The 15269-nt window shown below is 46.2% G+C and overlaps 1 protein-coding gene across 3 annotated transcripts; it reads left to right on the top strand.

The window, feature by feature from the left end:
• The first annotated feature begins 5868 nt into the window (after window positions 1-5868).
• Window positions 5869-14766, top strand: LOC311340953 (E3 ubiquitin/ISG15 ligase TRIM25-like). Of its 3 annotated transcripts, none has more exons than XM_084465868.1 (8): window positions 5869-6600; window positions 6935-7024; window positions 8067-8147; window positions 8713-8865; window positions 9549-9708; window positions 9999-10037; window positions 11846-11923; window positions 12499-14766. In XM_084465868.1, exons 1-8 carry the CDS (start codon window positions 5983-5985, stop codon window positions 13074-13076), a joined length of 1797 nt encoding a protein of 598 aa, XP_084321994.1. In that variant the 5' UTR covers window positions 5869-5982; the 3' UTR covers window positions 13077-14766. The 3 variants fall into 3 exon arrangements, with proteins under 3 accessions (XP_084321994.1, XP_084321993.1, XP_084321992.1); XM_084465867.1 differs by having other exon boundaries at window positions 6929-7024; window positions 11849-11923; XM_084465866.1 differs by having other exon boundaries at window positions 6929-7024.
• Window positions 14767-15269: the final 503 nt, after the last annotated feature.

Here is a 15269-nt window from a genome sequence, read left to right as displayed (position 1 = left end):
TCCTCTACCTGCTCCTCCACCTCATTCAATAAACCCTCTTGCATCAATCCAACACCGTCTCTGTCTGCTCTTGGGTTCAGAATCGTTTACCATAACAGACATGTACGTTTTGGAAGTGAGAAAGGTCTTCAGAAAGGTCAATGCAGCGTGACCACACAGGGAAGAGGGGTTGAGGTTACCTGCCACCTCATCCCACAGAGAACACTGAACCCTTCTCAACCACCCCCACCCTGTGTTTCCACTCTGCTGTTGAGACACTGTGTGAAGCCCTCTGGGAGGGAGAGAGAGAGACAGAAAGAGACAGACAGACAGACAGATGGAGGAGAGGGGTGGAGAAGGAGAGAGAGAGAGCCAGAGAGAAAGTGAGAGGGGGACAAAGGGATTTTTTATTCATCATTCATCATTTATTCATTCATACTTCACTTTCACTCAAATTTTTACACTTTTTGTTTGTTTATCTTGACATTTTTATATATTTCCAAGTAAAAATTGTCAACTCTCCTTTGTTTAATTTTTAAACTGCTGTCCTTGTTTATTTTCCATGCCAGTAAAACTCTTTAGAATTAACTTGAAGAGAATTGATTTGAGAGAGGTGGAGAGAGGAAGCGAGTGATACAATTAATTCACCTCAGACCCACTTCCCCATCTTTGTTAATTTGTTCTTTCTCAGCGGTCTCACCTTACATCCATCCCTCTCCCTCTCTTTCTTTCTGTCTTTCTTTCGCTTTCGCGCCCACTTACCAGCTGCCTTCATTCCTCCCCCCTCCCCTGGTTCCTCTCCTCACACCCAGCCCATGTGCCTCTCTCTTCCAGTGCCCCACCCTCACCCTTACCAAAAAACCCACCAGGTCCCCCAGGTAAACCAGAGACGCCCCTGGGCACACCCTGTAGGAAAGACCCAGGATCGTGTTACGGCCTAACTGGAATGGGCTCCCTTCTCTAAAGCTGAGTTCCATTGCATGACCCAGCTATGAACAAAAAGCCCCTGCTGGAGCCCAGGGAGCAGACCTCCTTCTGGGGGGCTTTGTCCTCAGTCCTGCCTGCCCAGGGAGAGATAAGCTGAGCTGGGCAGCACTCAAAGCTGGCTGGGCTGGGAGTGGGAGGGCGCGTATGTGGGGCTCTGCGGGGTCAGGTGTGTGTGTGTGAGTGTGTGTGTGTGTGTGTGTGTGGTTTGTGTTTGATGATTATGGGGTACATTTTATGTGTTTGTGTATGTTTTGAGTTGATATGACGTGATAAAAATTACGTTTTAACACAGCTCACTGTGTGTGTGTGTGTGTGTGTGTGTGTGTGTGTGCGCGTGTGTGTGTATGTATGAGTATGTGAATGTGTGTGTATGTGTGTGTGTCTGTATGAACATTAGAAAGCTGGAAAGAAAGAGAAAGAGAGAGAGCGGTATTGATGGATTGATGACGACCAACTGCTGCACAGGTGTGTGCGCTTACCCAAGCAAACATCGATGACATGGAGGCCTTGCCCAACGGGACATCATTTATATGGCAACAAACATATGTGGCTAATATTAGTGTTAGTGCGCTATGGGTATTAACCTTACCCAGTCTTTACTCCCTTGGGGTTGCCCCTGGCAACAGAATGCCCACTGGCACCGATGAGGTCATTGTCTGAATGGAGCTGTGTCTATTTAGGTTTATTTCCAGACACTCTGTCAGACGTGTCTCAACATTGTAGCTAGAGGGAAATTTTGAATTTGTTTTTGTATGTTGTACAATATCATTTATACCATAATAAAAAATATATATATATATAATTTATCTTACCATTTAAATAACTGGATAACTTATTATTATACTGATGCTTTTCGATAATAATATTAAAATATTTTACTCATGCTGTTTTTACAATACTCAATCTAAACACAAATAAGAAAATGCAATAGTGATGATAACAGTGGTGGTGACTCGTGAGGATGGAAGTCCTCAGCTCGGCACCGGTCCTGTCCCTTAGTCCACCACTAGAGGTCGCCCTTGTTGCCACCACTTCTTCACTATTACAGTTATAGTCATTCACCTGTTCTGAGTATTTGTGTTTGTGTCTCCTTCGTTCGCTGACAGGTTTTCATTTGGCATCAGTTTGTAAGACTTGGATGTTATCGTTCACCATAAACTGTAGATTGTTACGGCTGTTAAGGTTACATGAGGCTGGGGGAGCCCAACCGCACGACACAGACGAAGGCTGAAACAGTACAAATGTTTATTCAATGGGAAAGTAGCAGAGGCTGGTTGATGCAGGAGGCCAGCCGGGTCGGTGTAGGAACCAGGAAGGTGGTGAGATGGACTGGACAGGAGCAGAGGGTTAGAACCAGATAGACTTGAATACAAGGACAAAATATACATTGGAATCAGGAACACTACTAACGTAGGTCGACCGTTTGGCAATCTGGCAATGATTGAGAAGCCGGATATAAACAGGAAGGGTTGACTAAGATGATCAGGTGTATCTGGTTGAGGTGGAGAAGCTGGAGTCCGCTTGCTCCGCCCATCACATGAAACACAAAGACAGACCAACAACACAGAGTGATCCCATCGACCGACGCCTTAACAGTACCTATCCCCCCCCCCACCCCCCCTCTACGGCTGCCACCTGGCGGACGCCTGGCTGTGGGCCCGATGGAAATTGGTGATGACCGTCGGGTCCACGATCATCCCACGTGACACCCATTGCCGGTGTTCTGGCCCGTAGCCTTCCCAGTCCACCAGATATTGGAAACCCCGACCCCGGGGGCGGACATCCAGCACCGGGTCGTTGTCAACGATGCGGGATGGCGGTGGTGCCAGTGTTGGCGACCGCCAAAGTCGAGGTGGAGACGGGTTTAAGCAGGGAGACCTGGAAGGTAGGATGGACACGGAGAAAGGGAGGCAGCCAGAGGCGCACAGCACAAGGGTTAATGATCGCCTAGATCTCAAAAGGCCCTACCTACTTAGGGGGCGAGCTTACGAGATGCCACCTTCGGTGGGAGGTCTCAAGCCAGGAGCCAAACCTTCTGGCCGGGGACATACTCGAGCACCGGTGGCTGGTGGCTGAGAGCGGGCAGACGCCTGGAGCAGCGCAGCCCAAACCTTGTTCCAGGAGCGCTGGCAGCTTAAAATGTGGGCATGCACCGAGGGAACAGCAATCTCCGCCTCCTGCACTGAAAACAGCAGCGGCTGGTAGCCTAGGGAACAGAGGAAGGGTGACATCCTGGTCGTGTCATTGCGATGTGCACATATCCAGGGGAGGTGGTCACTCCAGGAGGCGGGGTTGGCGTTGGAAATGCAGCGCAGCATGCCTTCCTGTTACTGGTTGGCCCTCTCTGCTTGGCCGTTGGTCCGTGGATGATAGCTGGAGGAGAGACTGACCGTGGCTCCCAGAGCCGTGCAGAATGCGCGCCATACCTGGGAGATGAACTGGGAGAAAACAGCACTCCCCCTTGCTCCCTTAAGTATTGGGACACCCTACCCCTTGGCTGGAGCGCGCAAAATCTAGGGTTAGGGCTGAAATCTAGAGGAAGGGGGAGAATTGGGACAGGGCCATGAGTAGACCTGGGACACCAGGAGCTCCGCGGTCTCTCTCGTGGAGAGGAGAAGAAGTGGGCTGCCTCTGAGAACCTGTCCACCACAGTGAGGATGGTGGTCTTACCTCTGGATGGGGAAAACTGACTGGGTCATCATCAGTAACATAATAATCGATAACTCTGTATAATTTATGTTTCTTGTCAGCATTGGACTATTACATTAGAATTGGTTTTAGTCTTTTCAAATGTTGTTTTCCACTGTATGCTTATCTTTAAAAGTTATTTAAAAACGTTGCATAATTCCCACCCTTTTCATTTGTTCTTCAGAATAGTGATGGCTCGTTCGCGAACGAATCAGTTCAAATGAACGACTTTAACATGAACGAACCGATTTGATTCCCCGTTTCAGTTCGTCTCGTTCGTCTCGTTCGTTCTCCGAGACTCGACTCCCAGCTCCACCCACTAGTCGCTGAGTCGCACTGACTCGCGAGTCACCGTTCGTTCACTGACTGTGTTTAGCGTTGAAGACTCGAGGACTGAGAAGTCACGAGAGTCAGACGGGCAACAACACCCCGATTCCGAACATGAAGCGCTCCTCAGCTAAAAGGAAGTTTTTCTTAGTTAATGTTGTGTTGATTGATGACCGTTTGCACCATTGCACGATCGTGATTCGTTTGAGAATGAGAACGAGGGAGGAGCTGAGTCTGACCGACTCAGCTGCGAACTGTGCATTCGTGATTCGTTTGAATGAGAACGAGGGAGGAGCTGAGTCTGACCGACTCAGTGACTGAGAACCATGGCCGTGTCCCAATTCAGGGGTTGCGTCCTTCGAAGGACGCGTCCTTCGTAGACCGTGAAGGCTGCATCGAAGGCCGAACGAGCGTTGTGGAATGGGACGGTCTAGCCTACGGAGCATTTCCGGATTGTGTAACCAGCCGTTAACGTCCTTTACCTTGCGTGACCACGCGCCGCTCCTGTCTCCTAGCAACCCTGACAGCTGCCGTTCAAACCGGACAGCGGAGGAGAAATATGGAGCCAGAAATCATAATTGTATTGGTTATGTTTTATGTTTTATTGGAGGAGTGGGAGAAGATTCACCGCCGGGTGAAGAGGAAGAGAGGACGTTGGCTTAACGTTAATTAGTTTAACGTTATATGTCTAACGTTAATGTCATTGAACTTTGACAATAAAGTTACCTATTTAAAATGGTCCCAACCTTACTTTTATATTTAAAAAAAAGTTTTGTCATTAAATATGTATTCGCTGCAGCTGCTGCTTCCGCTCTCTCCGCGCCATTTCTGAAAAAATATCCAACGCGCAATGAATGTTGGGATACGTTGGGCCGTGAAGGATGCATCCGATGCGTCCTTCAAATCCGGGAAACGAAGGCTGCATATCTCGGCCACATTCGAAGGACCCTTCGAAATGGGACAGCACTTGACGCGCCGCTGTGACGTATGCGGTCTTCAAATGCGTCCTTCGAAGGATGCAACCCCTGAATTGGGACACGGCCCTCGATTCACCACTACCGGAAACGCGACTGACCGAACGAACGATTCGAACGACTCTTCTTGGCGAACTGACCGACGCGAACTGATTCATTCAAACGAATCATGAAATCCACCACTACTTCAGAATACATTTTTATAAACAGCTGTATTACGAAATAGCCAAATAAAACTTAGATGATATCCCAACATGAAGACTAGATTTATAAAATGTGTTTCCTAGAAGACAGGAAGAAAAGGAATTAGAAGATGCGGTCTGCATCTCCTCTCGATATGTTGCCTGTGTGTGCGTGTGCGTGTGTGTGAAAGTCAAGAGTGGTACGTCATGGGATATATGTTGCACCGGTAGTTCCCCACAAAACGTGTGTGGAAAGATACAGCTTGGTAAACAAGATAAAAGCATATAATCCAACTCAAGTATAGGCAAGCGATGTTCTGTGGTGAATAAATAGAAATACAATCAACGAACATAATAATAATATTACAAAAAATACAAATACAAAAACAAATGTTACCTACAGGATAGCAAATAACATATAATGTAAAAAAAAAAGTATGTTTGTTTCCATTTTTTTTTCCATTTTTTTCAATTAATCAAAATATGAATACAAAGTACCCCCTTGCAAATTTTCAACTGGCCTGTGATATGAAACATGACTGCATACACGCACTGGTAATGGTATTATGCCATTCGAATTATTTTAATCTTACTACACTTCTTTTCACACCTTGAAATACAAACGCAGGACTTTAATTTTGAAGGGTACTACTACAGTCCAAACAGGAAGTGTGTTTTCAGACGCCTTCCCTTGCTCCCCGCTCCTGTCATATGTATCTGTATCCCGATCCTGCAGGGTAGGTGATTGAAGCGACAACAACACAGACTCATCAGGCTAATCATAACGGAAGCCACACCGGTTAACATCAAAGTCTGCTAGGCGCGGCTCTGCGCCCCGTTAAAAAATGGCACAAGCCAACATTTCTGTAACGGAGAGTCAGTTTCGATGCCCGATCTGTCTGGAGGTGTTGAACGACCCAGTGTCCATTCCTTGCGGACACACCTACTGCATGCGCTGTATCAACAAGTACTGGGACCAAGTGGACGCAACCAGTCAGTTTAGCTGTCCGCAGTGCCGGGATGCGTTCAGCCCGAGACCGGTGCTTCGGCGGAACACGGTGCTGGCTGAGCTAGTGGACAAACTCAAACTGAGCAGCGAAGCGTCTTTCCTTTCCACAGCGTCGCCAGACCATTACATGGGAGGGATCGGGGACGTCGCCTGCGACTTTTGCCCGATCGATAGTAAACTGAAAGCGGTCAAGTCTTGCTTGGTGTGTCTGGCGTCCTTCTGTGAGATGCACGTCCTGCCTCACCGGGAGGTCGGAACCCTACGGCGCCACAAGCTGGTGGCCGCGGTGGAGTGCCTGGCGGACCGGCTGTGTGCACAACACCGCCTCGGCCTGGAGCCCAGCGGAACCGGAGCGGACGGGGAGGTCGTGGAGGAGTGGACCGGGGACTGTCTGTTGTGCGAGGCTGACCACGAAGAGATCCACAACGTGGACGGACAGAGAGCCAGGAGACGGGTAAGTCCTGCTGCTCACCCACCTGTTGATTACCGCTGTCTTAATATGAATGGGTATTCCAGTTACATATGGAAGTTTATTAAACTTTTTATCTTTTGTTGAACCTGAACCTCAACCATTAGTCCTTCAGAAAAACAGTGTTACCATATTTCATAACAATTAGGCCTATACATCTTTCTCACAAAATCTCTCTCTCGCCATACCCCCTCTGTCTTTTTATCTTCATCCCTCTTTCTCCTTACATCTCATCCCCTCTCCATCTCTCTCTCCCTCCCCCTACCTCTGTCCCCCTCTCCAACTTTCTCTCTATCTCTTCCCCCGTTCCAAGCTCCAGCTTCAGGAGAGCCACAGACTGGTCCAGGGAAGGACTCAGACTGCGGAACGAGACCTGGAGGAGTTTCAGCAGAGTCTCGAGTCCTTCAAGGTGAGACCAGTGATCAGGCTTCTGCTCGACTTGACTTCCCAGATGGTTTGTTTCACAGAACAATCTGGAAAGTCGGCAGGCAGATCAAGAAGTTCCTCATTGGACTAAACTACTGTGGTTTGGCCAAAGCATATTACTTGAAGCCTGGCAAGATGGATTCTCTTGAATATGTCCTCTGTCGTCATCTCTACAACATTGGTCTCTACTCCATGTGATGGCCTCCTGGTAGCTGATATAGTCTTGTTGGCAAAACCAACCACACCCATTGCCTTTCATCTCGCTCTCTCTCTCTCTCTCTCTCTCTCTCTCTCTGTTGTTGTTTACATGTAAACAGACACATAGAGGGATAACTTGCAAATAATTGTTATTACATTTGTGTTTTCGACGTTTGTTGCTGTAAGAATATCCCACAGCGATGAGTAATGTGTAATTGAATCTGTTTTTTCCTATAAATTTTATGGGCTTGTATGCCTTTATAGACGGGACGGGGAGGAGAGAAAGGAAAGTGAGTTGAAGAAGACAGGGAATGACACACACTGACTCGTGCCCCACCAAATGGGATCTAATCTGTTGTACTGTCTAATCCAATAGGTCATTTCTAATAGAAACTAATCTAATGTATCTAATTAATGTGATGTAATCTACATTTATCAAATATCATGCAAAATAAAACAATCTTATTTGTTCAAATGTTGTCTAAAATAATTTCATATAATCTGAAATAATGTAATCGAATATCTATTCAAAAAATTCAAATCTAATCAACTATAATCTCATATCCAACCGGATGTAGTATTTTATCCATTATAATCTACTCTAATTATAATTCATTATAATGGAATTATAATCTGATACAATACATTTTTTGTGCTTTAATTATATTCCGATATAAACTATTATAGTCAAAGTATAATCTGATATCATCCATTGTGATCTACTCTAATTATTATCCATTCCAACCAAATGGTAATCTGATATAATCCATTCAAATCCAATTATAATGTGACGCAATCTCTTCTAATGTAATGTACTCTGGTGCCAGGTCTCTGCGTCAGTGGTGATGGAGGACAGCGACGCTCTGTTTGCTGACGTGGCCATCCGCCTGGAGAAGATCCGGGCGGAGGTAGAGTACACTCTCTCCATCCACATCTCCACCCTCCACTCCACTGCAACCATAACTAACCACCAGTGTTGGGAACGTTACTTTAAAAAAGTAATTAGTTATAGTTACTCACTACTTGTTCCAAAAAGTGAGTAACTGAGTTAGTAACTGAATTACTTTATTAATAAAAGTAACTAGTTACCAGGGAAAGTAACTATTTGCGTTACTGTAAAAAAAAAAAAGTTGCTATATGTCAATGAATTTGAAGTAGTGCTTATATCTCCACCTTGAAAATGCCAACTTTTGCCACCCTCTCCTCCACGCCCACGTCTCCACCCATCCACCCACTACTCCCCCAGCCACCTCTCTGCCTCAACCCTCCCCCTATCTATTCCAGCCATCCTGTCCACCCACCCCCACCACCCACCTCCACCACTCATGTCATGTGTTTTGAAACTAAAGTATGTCAAGCTAATGCTATTATAAAGTAATAGCTGCTAGCTGTGGGGCGGGGGGATTGTTTGTCTTCATGATTGTGTGTCTCTTGTGTGTGTGTGTGTGTGTGTGTGTGTGCGCACTGTGGCAGGTGCGTGCACGGCTGGAAGCCAAGGAGCGAGCGGTGGTCGGGCGGGCGGAGCGGGAGTTGGAATCGCAGCAGAGGGAGGTGGAGGAGCTGAGGAGGAGAGAGGAGGAGATCAGCCTGCTCCTGGAGACCGACGACAACACACACTTCCTGCAGGTCAGACACACACACACACACACACACACACACACACACACACACACACACACACACAGACACACACACACACTTGAAAAGACCAAGGCAGTGTGTGTAAAGAGGAGAATAATAATAGATAGGAGAGTGACGTTTCCAAGATTGGATTGGATGAATTTATCCTGAAGGGAAACTATGGTGCTCCTCCATGCACACAGTCCCACCCCATCACAGAGACATGTACAATCACACTCAAAGAGGACATCTGCATTGGTCAGGACCCAACTTACACAAGTAAAGAAGTACAAACAGTGTGATAAGTAATTTGATGTCAGTGTTTTAAACAGCAAGGTGTACCAAACCACTTGCCTTCCACTGCCTCGGGATACCATAGAGAGAGTGCAAGGTGGCCCACCGAATTGGAGAAATGATCTTTATGTGTTTTTTGCGTAGCTGATTGAGTTTATGAAAGTGGTCACCAGTAGCAACCGGGAACAAAGGAACATCAGGAGCAAACAACCAGAAAACACAGCTCATCTAATAAATAACAATGCACCTATATGCTCGCACAGAAAGAGGCACACTTCCTTCAGGTCAGAGAGGAGGATCACACGGGCCGCCCTATACACACCCATGCACATCACACGCACACACACACACACACACCCGTAAACAACAAGCACTCCCCCGCCTCCTCTCTCCAGGCGGCCTCCCTGCTGTGCCAGCCCCCCCCCAGTGGTCGTCGCTGCAGGCCCCCCTCCCTCCCCATGGAGCCGTTCAGCGCGGCCCGCAAGGCCCTTTGTCACTTCCGCTCCCGTATGGAGGAGGTATCCAGCGAGGAGGTGGACAAGATCAGCAGCGCAAGTGAGGAGAGAGGGAGGGAGAGAGGGAGGGAGAGAGGGAGGGAGGGAGGGAGGGAGGGTGGGTGGGCGGGCGGGGAGAAAGATAGATACCTTTAACGTTGGGAGAGAGAGAGATATGTTTAACCAATTGTTTAATCGTGTGTGAGAGGGATGGAGATGTCCAGAGTGACAGATTAGGAGCAGCGTGACAGGTGGGGCTGATGGATGAGGGAAACATGACACCGGACACGTGCCTGTGTTGAGGATGGTGATTATCTGGTGAAACCTACGTGTGTTCTTCCTCTTTCACAGTCAACGAGAACTGTGTCTCAGGAGGAGAATGTGTCAAAGGTAAGACACGCACTGTTCATTTCCCTCTCTCTTTAGTTCTCTCTTTTCCTCTTTTTCTCTCTCTCAGTCCAACTCATTCCAATTTCCAAGAGCTTTGACGGCAAGGGAAATGTTGCCAAAGCACACAAAAAGTGAAATACGAAATAAAGAAGAAGAAAAAAAATCCCCACATTTGAATATGATTTTATGAATCCCAGACAGGATATCTGGGTGTTGCATCAGCAAGTACAGGACAATAGAATACATAAAGTGATAAAGAAAGAGATAAAGCAAAAGACAAAAATAAATACACCTATATACACAATATCGGTAACAATGCGATAAATAAAAGTACACACTAAAGAAAGTTGAGGTCTACATATGTATATCGTGTATACCGTGAAATAAGAGTAAAAATTCTAATTGTACATATAAGATAAAATTACCGGAAAGTGTCTCTCACACACCCAAACACACATACCCAAGCGATGTGTGTGTGTCCGTGTGTGTGCGTGTCTGTCTGGCTTGGGGCTGGTTATAACACAGCATTTAACACCGTCTTGGACCGCTGGATGTGAATAATTCACAGGCCAGAGGACAGGGAACATGACCCAATACAATACAGGCTGGCTGAGTTCCAGTCCCTCCTGTTGTCCCTTCTAATGTACCATCACCACCTCGGGATTAGAGCACAGTCAGGATCACTAAGAGTTACTCTGCAAAGTTAAGTTCCAATGTCAGGGACATAAAGAAGGTATGTCGTTTGACTAAATGGAACACATTTATATCTATGGTCTCATGCACACTGAACTGTTGTTCTGCTATGATCAGGCTGGGCAATGAACAAGATGGGCCTAAAGATTACTGTGTGACACAACAATCAGGCTGTAAAGCCCTTTGGAGACCTTTATCAGAATATATACATATACGTACATACAAAATACAAACAAATACAAATAAATAGTATAATACACATACACACATAATACACATCTCCATACTTTCACATATCATATCATATCAAGTATTGTATAGAAATAAAAGATACCAAAATACTGGGCACCAAACAACTGTCCACGATAGGAAATAAAATGAATATATTAAATGACGCATACAAAATAAAAACAAAAATATAAAAGAAATGGTGAAAGAACTATACTAAAAAGTAACACTACAAGCCAACGATGCGCACCAAAACACTGGGGCAGTCCTAGACGCCACTGTCTTGGGTATAGGAACATTTGGAAGGACATGCATGCAGACTAAATATCCATATTCTAATCTCCCCTCTTCTCTGTGTCTGTGACTTCACATCTAGCTCCATCCTCTCTCCCTTCTCTCTGGGGTTGAGCGAACTGCTACTTGATCCAGGTTCTTTTCTTTTCTATTCTTTTCTATTTTTTACCAGTCCACTCTCTCGCATTGTTCTGTTGTTTAGTTTAGTGTGGAGCATGTAGTGGTTAGGGCACCTTGCTCAAGGGTACCTGCAGTTGAGGCTGTGAACCTGGGGGATGGAACCTGGCATTATATTTTTGCTTGGGGTGGAAAACTAGCCCAGGTACTCACCCTGCACACACCCCTTAGTTTATTATTAATTAGGTAATTAGTTTACTACCTGTTTAGCTCCCAGTATTAAACACCGCAGTATTGAACACCTCTGGTTAATGTGTGTTCCTGAGTACAGCTTGTTCACTGCAGCGTTATCGAGACCCTGCTCCAATTATAAAACGATTTGCATTGTGATAATTGTGAATTTATGAATAAGATGCAACAAAACAGCACCTGGGGTTCAGATTAAGTCATTGTGTGTGTGCGTGTTTCCCTCCCAGCAGCTCCAGTGCCGTTCCCCCTGTCATCAGTGTCTCTGCAGCCTTCAGACCAGCGGATGAGAGCAGCCTTCCTCAGGTGTACGTACCCCCCCCACACACACACACACACACGCCAGGTTAACCCTGGTGTCGTCACCTGCTGCTACTGACCTCTAACAAGTTGACACCTCCGCTCTGCATCAATAATTCACGTCGCCTACTCAGGATTACGTGTCCCATATACTCTCCGTGTGTACTGTACCGTGCACTGTACCTGTGTGTCTCTCTGTCACTCTGTCCTCGCTGTATGTCTCTCTGTCTGTCTTCCCTTGTGTTGTTTGAAGCTTGATTGTTTGGCAATTCTTACATTAATAACAAAGTCTAAAGTCCCCATTCAAAGGGTCAAATAATGATGAATACTTATATTGTATTTGTTATTCCTCCACCTCCACTCTCCCCTCCCACCATCCCCCCAATCCCCACCCATTCCCCCACCCGTCCTCCATCTCCCCACCCCGTACCCATTCCTCCACCTACCCCCTCCCATCCCTCCATCTCCCCACCCCGTACCCATTCCTCCACCTACCCCCTCCCATCCCTCCATCTCCCCACCCCCTACCCATTCCTCCACCTACACCCTCCCATCTCCCCCACCCCCCCTCCACCTCCTCCAGTCTCCTGCGGCCTCTCCCTGGACCCCGACACGGCCCACCCCACCCTGGTGCTGCTGGCGGGCCCGTCGGCGGGGGCCCACTGCGGGGAGGAGCCCCAGGCCTACCCCCTGCACCCCCAGCGCTTCGACTCGGTGGCCCAGGTGCTGTGCCGCGAGGGCCAGTTCTCGGGCGCCAGCTACTGGGAGGTGGAGTGGCGCGGCGGCGGCTGGGTAGACGTGGGCGTCACCTACCGCGGCATCGGCCGCAAGGGCGGCGGCAAGCCCTGCCTGCTGGGCCGCAACGAGCACTCGTGGCGCCTGCGCTGCACACACACGGGCTACTCGGCGTGGCACGACAACCGCAAGACCACGGTGGCGTCGGCGCCCTGCCCGCGCGTGGCCGTGTTCCTGGAGCGCCACCGGGGGGCGCTGTCATTCTACAGCGTGTCGGACGTGCTCACGCTGCTGCACACCTTCCAGGGACCCTTCTCCCAGCCGCTGTACCCCGCCTTCCGCCTGGACCTGGACGCCACACTGGTCATACACCCGCCGCCCAGTGGCCCGGCCGGCGGCGGCGGCGGCAAGGGCACGCCGCCGTAGCCCCGCCCCCCCTCTCGGTACCTCTCTGTCTCTCTCCTTCTCTCTCTCTGTCCCTGTCTCTCTTTCACTGTTTCTGTCTCTGTCTCTCTGTCCCTGTCTCTCTGTCTTGCTATCGCTATCTCTATGTCTGTCAGTCTTCTACCAAAAGAGCTCACCTGGAACGAGGATTAACATTAATTTGTTATTTTACTGTTTCGCTGTGCTCTCTGCTCACCAAAGGAACGTAGCTCTATTATACACATGTTAACATGTGAATGGACACTCAAGAGAGATATTGTTTCTATGCATGAAAAACTATTATAAAAAAATAAGTATTTTTATTTATCAATATCGGGGTCATTATGTAGTGTGAAATGATATTCTATACTGCACTTCAGGATAATTGCGTGATTCATATTTATGTTTTATGTAGACCTATTAGTCATGAAAAAACGATCTAAAGTGAAAGTGGATACCTAGGTAACATTCTGTATTGTCCATTTTATTGGCTTGACAATCCAAATGTATGACTTTGGCAGTCTGATTCAGGAAATAGTTCATCCTGTATATTGTATTGTTTCATAAGGGTCCCGTGTGCCTTTTGCGGACGTATCATGAGTGCCTTTAACCAAATCAGAGATGTATGATTCAGATATTTAGGACGACCTGAGAAGGCCTTAACATTAATACAGCAGAAACCTCACTGTCCCCATCTCGCCTCGTCTCACTCACATGTGCCCAACACTGCTCTCTAGCGTTGGAGTTTGACTTGCAACGATTAGTCGATTGATAGAAAATTCATAATATCTCATTTTGATAATCAATTATTTGGCAAAATAACATTGCATATGCAATTAGTACTTTTGTTGGTTGCTTGTCAGATAAAGCAAGTACTTTCAAGGCATCCTTTTACTAAATAATCAATATGAAAATAGGCGTTTCAGCCCTGGTTGAAAATCAGAAATCATGTAATGTATATTACTTTAAATTACTTAATCGGGTACCACGTTGTAAATCTATGCTTAAAACACAGCACATCACTCATAGCTTCAATGTATATTTTGTTCATGATATGTTCATGGGTTATGTCAATAGGAAACGTTTTTAAGGGCTCATGAAAAGTGCCCTTTTGAGTAACCAAACATTACAGAATGTACATTCTAATTTGATACTGATTTTATTACTGCCCACTGCCCGTTGTAGAAACATTGTCTTGAATGCCTATTATCATGGATGACTATAGGCATGATGGTAAAATAAAAAGTGTGTATGAATTGTGTTTTGTGTTTAAGAATATGACAAATGTTCCAGTGAACCGTTCCCCTCTGGTTCCTGGTGACTGTGTCTCACTGGAGACTATGATATCCCTGTATGTGGTCATTTTATTGGGGAGTCGGGTCAGGGTACAGTTAGCTTGTCTTTGTCCAATCCTAGCCAATAATCAGTAGCTCTATTTCAACACATGTCTTCAATTGCTTTGTTAGTTTGCTGGGACACTGACATGTTAAACATCATTCTATCTAGCAAAAATATCTTTGCTAAAAAGTTTGTTAATCCACAAATCAATAAGACTATTGATCGATCTCTGACATGCCATACTGATAGACTATGTTTATTTTGTATTGATCATGTGACCAATGTAGCGGACTGTACATTATCCCCTGCTTCACTTCCTTGACCTTGATGACCCAACGCGGTAACACAGCCTCCAATAAACAGTTTAAACAGTTGGGTGTCGTTTGTTTACTCAACCACTGAACTGCTCAAGCACTACTGTGCTTTTTATCACAATAGAGTGTTCATGGGCTATTTTTTTAATTGGTATAATTTTATTATATAATACTGTGATTATAATTATAATACTGTTACACGAAGTGTATTGATAATATCTTATACGTTTCTCTCAATTGACTTACAGGCATGCAAACTGGTTTGGGGTGAAAAAGGTGAGAATGATGCGTGAGCCAAGGAAAACACAGACCCACTAGGGGGTTCCAGGGTTATACTCCAGGGAGTTCAAAAAAAATTTTTATATAAAAAAATTTATTTAAAAAAATATAACTTTTTTTTATAAAAATAACCCTAACCCTAACCCAAAAATTATATATAAAAAAAATAAAATTTGACCTGCGCAAGAATGTTTTTTTTGGACCTGCGCATATTTTTTTTTGGACCTGCGCGCGCATATTTTTTTTTGGACCTGCGGGCATGGCA

This window comes from Micromesistius poutassou, assembly GCF_964030765.1.
Source record: "Micromesistius poutassou genome assembly, chromosome: 3".
Classification (NCBI taxonomy): Eukaryota; Metazoa; Chordata; class Actinopteri; order Gadiformes; family Gadidae; genus Micromesistius; species Micromesistius poutassou.
The sequence above is the reverse complement of the archived record's forward strand: the minus strand, read 5'-3'. Positions and strand labels throughout refer to the sequence as shown.

Bases quoted from the DNA above. Each gene is read 5' to 3' on its own strand.
- LOC311340953 (XM_084465866.1), top strand. From the start codon at position 5,983: ATGGCACAAGCCAACATTTCTGTAACGGAGAGTCAGTTTCGATGCCCG. The intron at 7,025-8,066 runs GTGAGACCAGTG...CTCTGGTGCCAG, and splicing joins AGAGTCTCGAGTCCTTCAAG to GTCTCTGCGTCAGTGGTGAT. The intron at 10,038-11,845 runs GTAAGACACGCA...TTTCCCTCCCAG, and splicing joins AGGAGGAGAATGTGTCAAAG to CAGCTCCAGTGCCGTTCCCC.